At 43.2% G+C, this 15,250-nt stretch overlaps 1 protein-coding gene across 3 annotated transcripts in view; it reads right to left on the bottom strand.

Annotated features, from left to right (window-relative positions):
• The window catches only part of TRIM37 (tripartite motif containing 37), a 54,128-nt gene extending 40,254 nt beyond the window's left edge, over positions 1–13,874 (bottom strand). For all 3 annotated transcript variants that reach the window (XM_015424172.1, XM_015424173.1, XM_015424174.1), the window contains exons 1-7: positions 13,794–13,874; positions 12,031–12,071; positions 7,752–7,868; positions 6,844–6,931; positions 4,747–4,869; positions 2,159–2,282; positions 676–743 (exon numbers count right to left, since the gene is read on the bottom strand). In XM_015424172.1, the coding sequence (XP_015279658.1) occupies positions 676–743; positions 2,159–2,282; positions 4,747–4,869; positions 6,844–6,931; positions 7,752–7,868; positions 12,031–12,071; positions 13,794–13,862 (630 nt within the window). In that variant the 5' untranslated portion in view covers positions 13,863–13,874. The remainder of the gene's footprint in view (positions 1–675; positions 744–2,158; positions 2,283–4,746; positions 4,870–6,843; positions 6,932–7,751; positions 7,869–12,030; positions 12,072–13,793) is intronic.
• Positions 13,875–15,250: the final 1,376 nt, after the last annotated feature.

The following is a 15,250-nucleotide window of genomic DNA, read 5'->3' as shown; positions in this document are numbered from 1 at the left end:
CTAGATTCCAAATGAAACAGTAGCAAAAATTAAGGATGGGATATCTAGCACAGTGACACCTAAACACTAAGAACTTAGAGGGAAGGGCAGTTACTTAGGGCTTTATTTTGTATTATTGACATTGCAAGTTGTAAGCCTCCTTGAGCCATAATGAAAGGTAGGATATATTTTATTTAATTAATAAAATAATTTAATTAATAAACACAACAAATAAGCATCAATTTCATAGGAAAGGTAGCAGGGCAGATAAAGGGGCCCAAACTTCCCCAGGAAAGATATTTATTTATTTATTAGTTTGATTTATATCCTGCCCTCCCAAAGGCTCAGGGCGGCTCACATGTGGCAAAGCCGAGTGCAAAATACAATACAGTATATAATAAATAAAACATTTAAAATCACAATAAAGATACTTTAGTATTTCTGACTACACCTTTGTTTGATGACAGAAGAATGCAAAAGTATTAGTCTGGCAAACCAAACACACACATGCTATTTTTTGTGTGTTTTTTTAATTGAAACACTCAAACTTCTGAAAAGAAATTTCTTCACAGAATTTGCATGTATAATTAATTTCAATAGAACTAATTTTCAAACCAATCTCACATGACAGGGAGGATCAGAGATTCAAGCAGGTGAAACTTCCTCAGCTAGCTTAAAACCATTTGTTTCCATTACCTGGTGCTCTACTTCTTGCAGCAGCGACTCTAGGAGTTCAGTTTCTTGGGTGAGTGAAGTCTTTTGCCCTAGTTAAGAGGGCAAAGAGAAAATGAAGATTTTTTTAGTGATAGAATTCTACAGACTTAAACATGCTTGAGGCTTTATTTCCCCCCCCCCCAACAATATGAAGGGAAAATGTAAAAGTGTGTGTAGTTAGACAAGAGAAGCCCCCTAAGAGTGCACCAAAGATTGCAACAAAAACACTGGGTTGGCTTCATTCAGCGGAGCAACTGATCAATTCACTCTGAACAGCACAAAGAACAATGGTTCTGAAGTTGAAGTACATGTTTCAGACAAGGTGTGCAAGTGCATGTCATAGACGGTATTATCTTTGAACAGGCACTCCATCCTGCAACCGAAACAAAATGAGGAATGCCTTCGAAGACAGTACTTGCCTCCCATCAGGAGATATAACTAACTGTTGCTATAACTAACTGTTGCTATAAAAACAATTTCCTAAAAAAATGCCTACCCATTAATGGCAACCACCCATCAGATTTTTTTTTTAATTACTGAAATTGATTAAATATGGTAACACTGACAACCATGTTTTATTTGATTTGTTTTTCAATTGTGCCCATACCGAGTTCTAGAACTTAAAGCTGCATATCAGAGATCTTGTACAGCCAGATAGTTAAGCCCATGAGTTCAAAGTCCCTGATATGACTCTCAGTTCAGCCATGAACTCAGTGGGTGGGCTTGCAAGCCACTGTTACTCAGCCCCAACATACAGGTCACAGAAAAAAATGCTGTATTATTACATGGTTGTGCTAAAAGTTGCAAAGATATTAAGTATTAACAACAGAGCTACACAAATGTGACTGTATTGTTCAACTATCAATTTAGTTTCTCTCAGTGAGCCTTTTCAAATTCTAACTTGCTGCTGTCTCAGAACTTCTGGGGGATGACCAAGCTATAGCTTAGTTTTATCCCCAAAGGAGAATTTCATTAGGTCTACATCCCCCAATCCAGGGGTCATTTCGTAGAAAAAGAGCTAGGGGAACTCATTAGCATAACTCATTAGCATATGCCACACCCCCTGACATCACCGGAAGTGTGTCATAAGGCCACAAACCCCACCCCCAATGGTCCCGGCCGCCGCCGGCCTTGCAGCTCCATTGCCGAGCCCCATGAGGGGCCTGGCGGTGGACCTGCAAGGCCAGCGGGAGTGCAAGGAAGCCCCGCGAAGGCCCTCCCTGGCCCCAGGCAGGCAGGGGTGGGGAGAGGCAGGGAGGAAGCAACTTACCCTCCCTCTTCTCCTGCCTCCTCCTGGCTGAATGAGGGCCAGAAGCGGGGCGGCCGGAAGCAGGGGGCGGGGCTTCGCCATGTGCCCCACCCCCCCGTACCTCACCCGGGGGAACTGCGATCCCCTGCGTTCCCCCCCGAAATGACCTCTGCCCCAATCTAAAAATCAACAAAAAGCAAAAAATAATAAGCCTACCCATTAGCGTTATAAGTTTGTTCTTCAGCTGAGTGTCTAACCTAGCAATCATCATCTCCACTGCATTTCTGATTTCTCGAACACGCTCCTCCTTCGCACTGCGCACAGCTTCTACATTCCTTTCCTGAAAGACATATGCAGTATTAATTTACTTCTAGCCAGCAATGCCTGTATTCATTTCGATAAGAAATAACCTCAAGGGAAACGCACAGGTTGCCCTATATCGGGGTCCCCAACCTTTCTGAGCCTGTAAACACATCCGGAATTCTGAGACAGTGTGGCAGGCACAGCACAAAATGGCTGTCACAGGAGGCGAAGCCAGCCACTAAATGACTGCTGCAGCTTCCTTTCAGTTACACAGGGAAGATCCTTGTACGGTGGGGGCACCACATCGGGGACCCTTGCCCTATATGGTAGTAGCCTTTATTGAAGTAAAAGATAACCCATGACAATAAATGGTTAAATTAATTTATTCTTATTTGTTCAGAAAAGTTTTATGCTGTCCTCCAGAGAACCTGCTCAAGGGGGCTTACAAATTAAAACAATATAAAATGTCATAAAAGTTGTTCACAGTTAAAAAGCAATTTTAAAGCCCAGATCTAAAAACCCAGCCACAGCATAAAACACTGAGCAGCTTAAAATGAGTCTCAAAACAGTTGATACTAAAGGCAGACTATAAAAACAATTTGAAAGATCAGCTATCTAATTAAAAGCCTTGGTGAAAGGAAACATTTTGTCTTGGCACTTAAAGAGTATAGGGCAAGCACCAGGCAAGCCTCAGGTAGAAGGGCAGTCCACAAGTAAGGTACCCCTACTGAGGAGGCCCTATCTCTGGTTGCCACTCGCCTTACTTCTGAAGACTAAGGCACAGAGAGGAAGATCTTAGCTGGCCAGCTGAAGAGTATGGGAGGAGGTAGCCCTTCAGCAACCCAGTCCCAAACCATTTAGGGCCTTATAGGTAAGAACCAGCACTCTGAATTGTGTCCAGAAACAGACAGGAAGTCAGTGTAGATTTTTCAGCACAGTGATGACAAGATCTCTGTATGTGACTCCTGACAGCAGCCTGGCTGCTGCATTTTGAACCACCTGAAGTTTTCAAAGGCAGCCCCACACAAAAGGATGTGTTACAGTAATCCAATCTGGATGTAAATACAGCATAGATCACCATGCCCTGATAACAACAACCAAGGAAGGGCCACAGCATCTTAACAGTCAGAGCTCACAAAAGATGCTACATGCTGCAGAGGAGACTTGAGCTGCAACCACAGGCCAGGATCTAGTAGCATCCCCAAGCCATATACTCCTTCGGGGGAGTGCAATTCCCTTGAGCAACTCTGTCATTGACCAACAGCATGTCAGTTTTTTAGGGACTGACTCCATTTTACTGGCCCTCATCCACCCCCTTACCTTCCCCAGGCATCAGGTCAAGACTTCCAGAGATCTACCCAACTCAGCTGTTAAGGAAATGCAAAGCTGGGTGGCATCCCCATATTGGTGGCACTTTACTCCAAGTCCCCTAATGGTCTCTCCCAGAAGCTTCATGTAAATGATGAACAGCATGGGGGACAACATGGAATCTTGTGGGACTCCAGAACATAAACATTGCAGGCCCGAGCAGCAATTATGGACACATGAAGCTGCCTTATACTGAATCAGACCCATAGTCCATCAAAGTCAGTACTGTCTACTCAGACTAGCAGTGGCTCTCCAGGGTCTCAGGAAGAGGTCTTTCACATCTCCAAATACCTGGCCCTTTCAACAGGAGATGCTGGGGATTGACCCTGGGACGTTCTCCATGCCAAGCAGAGGCTCTACATCTCCCCAAGCACCACCTTCTGGAGTTGGCTGGTCAAGTAAAAGCTGCACCACCAAAACATGGTACCCCCCCAATCCCAACCCAGCCCCTCTAGAATGACACAGCTGAGAGGATCAGGACAGTCAACAGGGACACACTGTCCCTACTGACAGTCTGGGCAATAAAAATAAAGTCTGTTTCCTTCCCAAACCCAGGCCTGAATCCAGACTGAAATGGGTCTAGATCATCTTCCAGACACAACAAAGGCAGGCTATCATCTAATCTTCACAACATTACAGACACTGTCTAGACATAACATAAAAATCCCAGGCAGCATACATGATCACATTCTCAAAAGCGCCCTCTGGTGACAGAAAGAAAAAGAACACTTCTGCTTGTTAAATCTGTAGTCCTGTTTTCAAGCTCACCTATAACAACATCTACAAAAGAAGGCTGTCCATTATAGGCATAATAAAACCCTGTTTGACCAATAGTCATTACAATATCAATCTGTTATGCTGATATTCTCAGGTCCCAAATGGAGAGAACACTGGAGAATTTTCCTGACTTAAAATCCATAATATCATCAACTCTCAGGGGGCTCAGCATGCCAATTTCTCCATCCTCCTTCATCCCCGCACCTGTCATACCTGGCAAGCTCGAGCCCCGTATCCCATTATCTATGAATAATGCTTTTGCTGCTCCACCAACAGGCAGTCAACTTTCAAGTTTACTATGAAGAGTGAAGACACATTGGTCCAAAAAGAATGGGAAAGGGCTACCCCCCCCTTACCACTTCTTGCTCCAAACTGATCAGCTCCATGAGCCTCCGGCGAAGCTTTGCCACTTCTTCATTCACTTTTGTGACATGTTGTTCATAAATTTCAGCTAATGGCTTAAACGTATGCCCCCCGTGCTACAAGAAAGAGACACACATTTTAGTTTCATTACGTCAGTTCAAAACAGGATGCTTCCTTTTGCCTTATTTCACAGAGAGTACTGTCTAAACAATGTATGATGCATTAGTATTCTTCCAGTCTCTTTGAGGCAGAAAGTGATTTAGAGTACAACACTTGCCAAAAATGAGATTCACAGCACAGTTCTTTAGCTAATTAAGAGAAACTGGCTGAACACTCAGAACATGTAGACACAGAACTCTTATTCCATAAGAGGGCCAAATTAAATACCCCAGGCATGCTTACGAATGCGGGCAGCCTAATTCACAGGCTTAAAGGACTTTTTTTCCTTGTTAAAGCAGAACTTGCTCCATCAAGAATGTTTTCCTTTAAAGAAACTTAAAACATAGGAACATTGTTTCAACAAAGTGGTGAAAAGCTGTAGCTACAACAATTATTATTAATATTATAACTAATTATTTTTGAAATTTAGAAAGTCATGTTACAGTAAAAGATATTTCAACCTGAACTATTTCAAAAGAGTATTGTCCTATTTAATCTTCCACTCAGAATTCTATCACAGTTGTTTAACGTCTGTAAATTTAAAGTTTTACAAGAGCTGCAAAGCATGCACATTCTATGGCTTCTGCTTTCAAGAGTCAGAGTGCTCTGCCCAACTTTAAATACTTTCTTATTAATATACCAAACTTCCCTCAGGCCTTGACAAATTTTCTTTGGTTCTACAAGCCAGCCCCCAAAATGTAAGGGTCACATTTATTTCTCAGCCTTCAGGTTTTGTATTTTAATAACCATATTTTCTATTTTTTTCTACCACAAAGCTTAGCACTAAACTCTTTACTGTTTCTTGTTATTTTTATTAAAAATATCACAAAAGTGTTGCGGTCTATAAATAAATATGGGGTACCCTGCCTGTCATCACAACAAAAAGCCAACCTCTAACTTTACCACCACCTCGATTTTGCATACTTCCATTATTACTTTAAATACTGGAACCAGTACAGAAAGCAATGGTCAAGATATGAGTGCATCTACCAACAGGTACCACTTCAGTGGGAAGGTAACAGCGTTCCGTGCGCCTTGGTGTTTAGTCATGCTGGCCACATGACCACGGAAATGTCTTCGGACAGCGCTGGCTCTTCGGCTTTGAAACGGAGATGAGCACTGCAACCCTAGAGTTGGATTCAACTGGCTTTCGAGCAAGGGAACCTCTACCTTTACCCTACCAACACTGAACAGTGTAAAGTTAACAAAACATATTCTGATGTAAGATGATAAATAAGTGTTGCACTTCTACTGAGGATCACAGAGACACTGGACAATAAAATCACTGCTGAAAATATTATAAGCCACAATGAAATTTCTAGGTGTTGCGGTAACCTGGCACCCAGGATTTGTTGAGCCCTGCCTTACATCAAGTCAGACATTGGTTCACGCAGCTCAGTAGTGTCAGTTATAACCAGTGATGGTTCTCCCATGCAGAGACAGGCCAACACCTGCTACCCAAGATCCTTTAAACTGGAGGTGCCAGAGAGTAAACCTGGGGCCTTCTGCAGGCAAAACAGATGCTTGGCCAGTAAGCCACAGAGTTCAAAGGGAACACAAAATTTACCAAAATTGACATATGAAATTTGGCAAGGGGTAATCAAATTTATTTAAAACAGAAAACATCGTCTCTATGCATTCTGGGCTGGGGTGCTTATCACATCAGAACTATGTTTTGTAGTTCAGACAGACGAAAGATAGTTTAGCTCCTTTTAAGGAAACCTAAATCCAGTTATTCTGAAATGATAGTACAAAAGCAACCTGTGAAAGATGCCCCTCCACAGATCATAAGGCTACATCAGGAAAATTAATTTCAATAAACCACAGTTGCAGAACTCCTTTTACAGAAAGAAGTACACAACTGGCAGTGCAGAAGCACTAAGAATTTAAACCAGCACTGCTCCACACTTATACACAGGCTTCCTACTCACCATCCCTCCCCAGAGAGCGCACTGGTGGCAGATGCATTTCTTACACGTCCAACAAAACACACTCAGTTTCTCATGATGATTTTCACACCTTTAAAACAAGAAAAAGATTAAGGGTTTTTAAAAAGCTGTTTTTGCAAAGCCTGTGTTCTTTTCAAACTACTTTTAAAGTATACTGCCACCAACAAGAAGCATGTTTCTATTAGACATTGACAGGTTTAGAAGAATTTCTGATTTGCTAAATTACAAAGAGGAGATACACTAGACATTCATATAAGCATGAGGAGGAGAAGCCTTTAGTTTATAGCATCTTTCTCATATTCTCTTTTTGATATTTTTCATTTATAGTCCTCCATAACTTTAGACATCATTTTCCTTTTGCTTTCCATCTGTCACCATATACTGCACACCTGTTCCTCCTGCAAACCTGAATTAAATACTGTCCATAAGGAAACTAAGGGGAAACAGTTATCAAGAAGCAGCCTGAAAAAGCCAATACTAGAGAAAAGCCAATACTAGAGCAAGTCCCTGAGTATCAAGAGGGTGGATACACTAACTTCATTCCTCCCATCCTTCAGGAAACTCAACATAGAGCATATGAACCAACATCAATAGGATCAGTGACTCCTGACAGCAAAAACAGAGCAGAAGCCGCTGTGAGAGCTCTGGGCTGCCACTTTCATCAATGACGAAAGCAACAGAAAGCTCACCAGGCTATTGTCAAACCTCTATACTACAGGCCTAAACTCTTTGGCAACTCATTTAACATTATAAATAACACAACTATTGATCCAGCCCCAGCATCACAGCCACTCTTGCCCATGCAGATTATTGAAAGAACTGAAATTTGTTTCCTAATTGAAGCAGAGTCTTGACCAACTTTTCAAAACCCCTAATCTACTCCCACGTACTTGTCCTTTTCGTTTTCTTCCTGCTTGTTGAGGTTGCATAGCTGAAGTGTGTCGAGCTGCTGGGTCACTTCCTCAGCCCAGCGACAGTTGACAAGCTCCCGCAGCTGGAGTGGAGCCCTGCAAGTGAGATTAAAATAATTCAGTTCAACAATCCTGAAACAATTCTGTCCCTTCAGAAAATATTCAGCAACTGGCACCTATCCCCCCCATATAAGATCAACAGCCTTCTAAAACACCACTTGCCCAATGTGGGTCAGTTTATATAGTGTTACAGCGGGAAGGGGGGAAACAGAAGGCACAAATGAGGTACAGAGCCTCCGAGCTTCACACACCCACAGAGTCTCTTTTTGACCAATACTTTGGTTCCAGTATCAATGTGTAATGCTGATATTCTCATGTTATGAGAGAAGCTGAGGTTACAAATAATTTTGCACTTGCTTAGGGAGGTTCTCGCCCTGTAAGAAAGCTCATTAATTCTGCAAATGATCCTAAATTAGGAGAGATAGCAGATACAGTAGAAGACATAATCAAGATACAGGATGATCTTGACGGGCTGGGAAACTGGGCTAAAACTAACAAAATTATTTTCAACAGAGATAAATGTACAGTTCTGCATTTAGGTAGGAGAAAGAAATGCATAATTATAGGATGGGGGAGACTTTTCTTGGCATTAGTATATGTGAAAAGGATCTAGGGATCTTAGTAGACCATACACTGAGCATGAGTCAGCAAGGCGATGCAGTACCTGAAAGGCAAATGAGATTTTGCACTGCATCAACAGAAGTATAGTGTTCAGATCACACAAAGCAATAGTATCATTTTACTCTGCTCTGGTTAGACCTCACTTGGAGTGTTGTGTTCAGTTTTGGGCACCACAGTAAGAAGAATGTTGACAAACTGGAATGTGTCCAAAGGAAGGCAACAAAGATGGTGAGGGGTCTGGAATCCAAGTCCTATGAAGAATTGTTGAAGAAGCTGGGTATGTTTAGCCTGAAGAGATGAAGACTGATAAATTATATGACAGCCATCTTCAAGTATTTGAAGGGCTAGCATATAGAGGATGGAGTAAAGATGTTTTCTGCTGCACCAGAAAGGCAGACCAGAACCAATTAATTGAAATTAAATCAAAAGAGCTTTCAACTAAACATTAGGAAGAATTCCTGAGAGTTAGAGTGGTTCCTTAGTGGAACAGGCTTCCTCTGGAGGTAGTGGGCTCTCCTTCTTTGGAGGTTTCTAAGCAGAGGCTGGGCGGCCATCTGACAGCAATGCTGATTCTGTGAATTTAGGCAGATTGTGAAAGGGAGGGCAGAAAAGGATAAACCAGTGCTTGGCTCCTGTGGCCCTTTCATATATATATATATATATACTAGGAGCAAAGCCCATTGTATAAAGTCAATACAACGAGATCTAGCAAGACCCCCGGGGTCGAGGTCTCACGGCCTGGAGCTGCTGGATGTCAGCCTCACCCTCCTTGTTGGCCAGGCTGTCCCCTGTTGCCGGTGCCCATGCGTGCACCAGCCGCCCGACCACCCACAGGCATGAGTGGCACTGGTGTGATGAGGTCCCAGCAGCCAGAGGGTCCCCCGCAGCCAGCGGCCTCCTGGCCACTCGCCACCCGCAGCATCCGGATGCTTCACCCGCTGAAGCGTCCCCTGCGAGAGGCCATCTCTGGCTGCCTCCAGGCCGCTTGACACCCAGCCAGGTACCTGAAGGCACCCACGGCCAATGAAGTCTGCCGCGGGGCCACCATGAGCAGGCTCAGGCCCCACGTCCCGCTGCCTCCGACGTCATGTTGGCCGCTTGCCACCCGCCTGGCTACCTGCAGGCACCCGTGGCTGACACAGACCCCTTTCGCCCGCTGGAACCTCTTCCTCGTCCGTCACCTCCCAGCATACTGAGGCTTAATAAATAATAAATAATAAATATAAATAAGAGTCAAAGAACCCTTTGTCTGGAGTTTTGAGAAAGCTTCTACCCAGGCAATCTTGTTGGTCTTTAAGCTGCTACTGGACTCGAATCTTGTGGTTCTACTGAGCCCCAAATGGCTATCCTCCCAGTAGTAATTCATTTATGGATTTATCCTGCTACGAAGAGATGACTATGCAACAATGACATTTTAAAAATCATTTTGTCAAAGAGGTTCTGGAACTCCGTTCCAGTGTGTTCCCCCAGAAAAAAACACCCTGGTTCAAGTCGGTGATGAGCAATCACTTGTAAGTGATGTCACACTGTTGGCACCATGCTCTAGGATTCACTAGACATTTTATGGTTTTATTTGCGCCAGTGATGTGATGTCATTTATTTGTTTGCTCCAGAAATGACGTCTTGCCATTGATGCAATGTTGATTTTTTTTATTTCCCCCCCACACCATTTTACTGAGTGGCAGCAAAGGGTGAGGGCTGTCATCAGGAGGTCTTCCATAGTGGGAGACCTGGCAGCCCTAGTGTTAGAGCAGTCCAATTAAGGGGTTAGTTGCGTATACTTTAAGATGAGGAATAATTGTTGAGTAACCTGAAATGAAAAATAAAGTGTGTTCTTGGCTACAACTTGTACTGGACTGTCCAATAATAGGCTTGTATCCAAGAACACTTCCAAATGATAAGCATGAAAATGTGGAAGATATCAGCATAAGTCAGTTGTGACATGATGACACTTGTTGGGACATTTATATCATTACTAGTCGCAAAGCCCATTGTAAACTTAAGACAAAGAGCAACGAGCAAGACCTCGGGGTTGAGGTCTCACAGCCTGGAACTGCTGGATGTCCGCCTTGCCCTCCATGTTGGCTGGCCTCTCCCCCCTGTTGCTGGCACCTGTGCGTGTGCCAGCCACCCAGGCACCCACAGGCATGAGTGGTGTTGGCATCATGAAGCCCCAGCTGCTGGAGCGTCCCCTACGGATGGCCAGCGGGCTCCTGTCTGCTCTCTGCCCACAGCATCCTGACGCTTCACCCAGCAGAGCAACCCCCATTGGAGGCTGCCTCTGATGGCCTCTGGGCTACTCATCATCCAGCTGGGTAGCTACAGGCATCTGCAACCGATGAAGTCCGCCACGAGGCTGCCATAAGTGGGCTCAGGCCCTGCGTCCGGCCACCTCTGGCGGCGTTTCGGGCACTCGCTGCCTGCCTGGCTGTCTGCAGGCCTCGACCACCGACATGGACACCTGTCGCCCGCTGGAGCCTCTGTCTCGTCTGTCGCCTCCCAGCATACGGCGGCTGAGAGGGTGGGCATGGGTTCTGTGGGCGGATGGGCGGGAGTAAGGCAATGCATCCACCAGTAGATGGAGACAGCCTGTGCGTGACACATCAGGGAGCGCATTGATTAGGGAGTGTGTGGGGAGTCCATGACCAAAACAGCTTTATATATATAAGGATATATATATAGATACACACACACACACACACACGCCCAGGGTAAAGTCCAGAAGCATTTATTGCAGAAGGAAGCTAAGCAGATTTTCAGACTAAAAACTCTTGCACCTACAGGGCTGAACCAGCCTTTTGATCTTTCATGGGTTTTTTTTTTTGACACACTGGCTTAGCGATAACTTAGATGTATTTCCTGCCATGACTGTTCCTTTAAATTTGGTTACAAATGGTTTTGTAAACTGTCATCAGGGAACACCTGGTGGTCCCTTTATATGAAGTTTTGCAGGAAGGCTGGATAACGCAGCTTTTCAGTGCGATTCACTATGTCCCAGTTGAAACTGTTAACAGGTAATGCTTATACTGTAAGAATGGGTTCTTGATGACAGTATGAAAAGATATGTAATTTCTGTTTTTTGGTTTACAGAGTATCCACCTGGAACAAAATTTATTCAGATTTGTTCTTTGAGAAAGTATATGGGAAATATGTTTGGAATAAGCTAGCATTCACGTCAGAGAAAGAAGGAAGATCTGTATGGTGAAATAATTTTTTGTGAACCTAATTTGAACACCTAAAGGAGTTGTTCCTAATAGTGTGACTTGGAACTACTATACTCACACTTCGTACATCCTTTGAAGAAGATATTTTGTGTATTTATCTGTATGGTACACTCATGTGCATACAGAATTACAGTGTGCATTAATGTGCTTAAAATAAGAACATCTGTATATACTGTGTTGGTACACAGTTCTTTTTGTTTATATTCCTCTGGACTATAAACAGGGGTCATGGGGGTGAGTGGGGGGAGGTAGTTGTGAACTTCCTGCATCATGTAGGGGGTTGGACTACATGAACCTTGGGGTCCCTTCCAGCTTTGTGTTTTTACATGTCTCAAGAGTAACAGATAGCTTACCGACAGTGAGGGCACTGGGCTCTTTGTTCTGTCAGCCAGCGCTGTCAAACAAAGAGACACAGCTTGTAAGATACAGAAGAAATGAACAAATATTAAAAGATAACATCACAGATCTCTCTGTGTCTGGACTTAGGCATGGGATGCAACTACACACACACATGTATTTACTTTCTTCAAAAAAGAAATATGCAAGTTGCTGAGGTCTCAGTAGGTGGGTAGCTACAATGCAATCCTAAAAACACTTTCTTCAGAGTAAGCCCCTTTAAATAGACCTGACTAGGAATGTGAACAGCCTATGCTAAAAGCTAACTGGGCAAGGACACTTTATATTATTCCCACTTCCACATACACACCTTTTAGACTACAAATAATCAACACAGGCTAGTGTGGAAAGTAACAATTGTGGGCTAGTAACATGAGTACTGTACACACATTTAGTTCAATTCCACCTGATTTTTAGATGCAGCAGTAACAAGATAGGACTAACAGAGAACATTAAAAATTGGTGTGCATGTTAAGTGTAAGTCAATGTGCACTTATGCTTATATTCATGCTGACACTATGAATTACTGAACTCTAAAATGTCCTACTGTTCACAACCTGGGTTCAGGTCTTGCAAACTGAGGGCCGCGGCTTCCTTTCTTGAGTCAATCCATCTCATGCTGGGTCTTCCTCTTTTCCTGCTATCTTCAACTTTTCCTAGCATTATTGTCTTTTTCAGTGGCTCTTGTTTTCTCATAATGTGACCAAAGGACAATAGCCTCAGTTTGGTAATTTTAGATTCTAGGGGAATTTCAGGCTTACATTGATCTAGAACCCACTTATTTGTCTTTTTAGCTGTATTTGTGAAACTCTCCTCCACCACCACATTTCATATTAATCAACTGTCTTCCTGTCAGCTTTCCTCATTGTCCAACTTTCACACCCACACACAGTAACGGAGAATACTATAATATGAATTATCTTGATCACTAGCAGCACATCTTTACACTTAAGGATCTTTTCTAGTTCTGTTATGGCTGCCCGCCCAGTCTCAGTCTCCTTCTGATTTTTTGGTTGCCGTCTCCCTTTTGGTTGATGATTGAGCCAAAAAATAGAAAACCTTTAACAAAATAAATTTCTTTATGAACCTTAAAGTTGTGTGATTCCTCAGTATTCATTACTTTCCTCTTCTTGTTGTTCAGCTGTACTCCTGCTCTGGCACTTTCTGCTTTAACCATAATCAGTAGACATTTCAAGTCTTCGCTATTTTCTGCCAGTAATGTGGTATAATCTGCATATCTCAAATTGTTAATGTTCCTTCCGCTAATTTTCACCCCACTTTCATCTAAATCTAAGCCAACTTTCTTATATGATATGTTCTGCATACAGGCTGGAAAGACAGGGAGGTAAAATATATCTTGTCTGACACCTTTGCCAATTGGAAACCATTCTGTTTCTCCATATTCTGTTGGTAGCAAAATAAAAAGGTCTGCAGCACATAAAGCAGGGGCAGATACAGCCCCAGCTAGCCCGATCTCATCAGATCTCAGAAGCTAAGCAGGACCAGCCCTGATTACTATTTGGATGGGAGACCTCCAAGGAATACCAGGGTCGTGATGCAGAGGCAGACAATGGCAAAAACATCTCTTGCCTTGAAAGCCCCTCGGGGTCACCATAAATTAGCAGTGACTTGATGGCTCTTCCCACCACCACGAGATATCCTCCTCCACATTTGATCCATTCATACACAAAAGCTGGAAACACACCCCAATCCTGCTTACCCGAATGCAACTGAAACAGCACAGCTTGGAGCAATGTGGACATAGGCGGGCATCGCGCAATTTCTCCATACAAATGAAACATCGGAACACTTCAGCAATACTCTGCAATCAATAAATAAATTCCAATCATAACTAAGACAAAAGAAAAACATCCGTTCTATAAGTTCATCCCAGAACATATAAATGCACACTCCACTCTGTTCCTGCTGACTTGTATAATATGGATCTCAGCTGTACCTTAGAATCATAGAACTGGAAGGGACCTCCAGGGTCATCTAGTCCAACCACAATGCAGGAAATTCACAAATACTTCCCCCCACACTCCCAGTAACCCTGGCTCTATGACCAGAAGGGGGGATGCCCTCAAGGATCGCTGGCCAAATTGGCCTGGAGAAAGTTGTTTCCTGACCCCAAAGTGGTGATCAGCATTTCCCTGTACATGTAAGAAAGGGCCAAGAGAACTAAGCACTAATGCAACCCTTCTTGCCCTCCCTCTCATGATCTGCCTAAGTCCACAGAATCAGCATTGCTGTCAGATGGCCAACTAGCCTCTGTTTGAAAACCTCCAAAGAAGGACAGCCCACCTTGCTTCTATGTGTGCATAATATCCTAAAATATATAAATATATTTTATCATTTATATTTATCATATAAATATAATACTTAAAAAAATTCAGCTGAAATTTTTCATCTCTTCTGAATTCATAGCTCTGTGTTTGTGCTTGGTAACCAGAGTACAATGGTAAGCAGTTGCCTTAAACTCTCATCCAAATCAAATACAAAGATGCCTATGCCATCCACAGAAGTACAGCAGCAGGTGTGTGTTTACCTCTTGAAGGAAGATATTCTCTTGAAGGAAGACATTCTAGAAATCTTCCCTGGGCTACGTCCTACTTTTGCATAAGTTCAAAGAACAAATATTGCATTCCTTCTCATTCTTTCAGTTTTATTTTGTTTTAAACTGATTTTCCTCTCAAATGTTAGCCAAAGCGGCTCACAATAAAGAGATCAAATACACTCATTCAGAATACAATAAAAGCTAGAGCCTTAAACAAAAATCATTTCAGAAGACTTCCTAAAAAGGACATGCCCATAAGGGGATATGTGTGTTCTTCTACTGCAGAAGAAGAGGTTTTATACCCTGCTTTTCTCTGCCTTAAGAATTTCAAATCCACTTACAATTGCATCCCCTTCCTCTCCCACAACAGGCACCTTGTGAGGTAGGTGGGGCTAGGGGAGTTCTGAGAGAACTGTGACTGGCCCAAGGTCACCCAGCAGGCTTCATGTGGAGGAGTGGGGAGTCAAACCCTGCTCTCCAGATTAGAGTCTACCACTCTTAACCACTACACCATGCTAGCTCTCACCACTACTGTACAGACAGAAAGCCCATATCTGCATGCCAGAAGAATGTCCATCTTCCCCATTCAGATAAGATGCCAAAATATGAGATCATACTGC

The sequence above is a fragment of the Gekko japonicus genome, unplaced genomic scaffold, assembly GCF_001447785.1.
Source record: "Gekko japonicus isolate JY-2015 unplaced genomic scaffold, Gekko_japonicus_V1.1 scaffold1359, whole genome shotgun sequence".
Classification (NCBI taxonomy): Eukaryota; Metazoa; Chordata; class Lepidosauria; order Squamata; family Gekkonidae; genus Gekko; species Gekko japonicus.
This window is presented reverse-complemented; position numbering and strand designations above follow the sequence as displayed.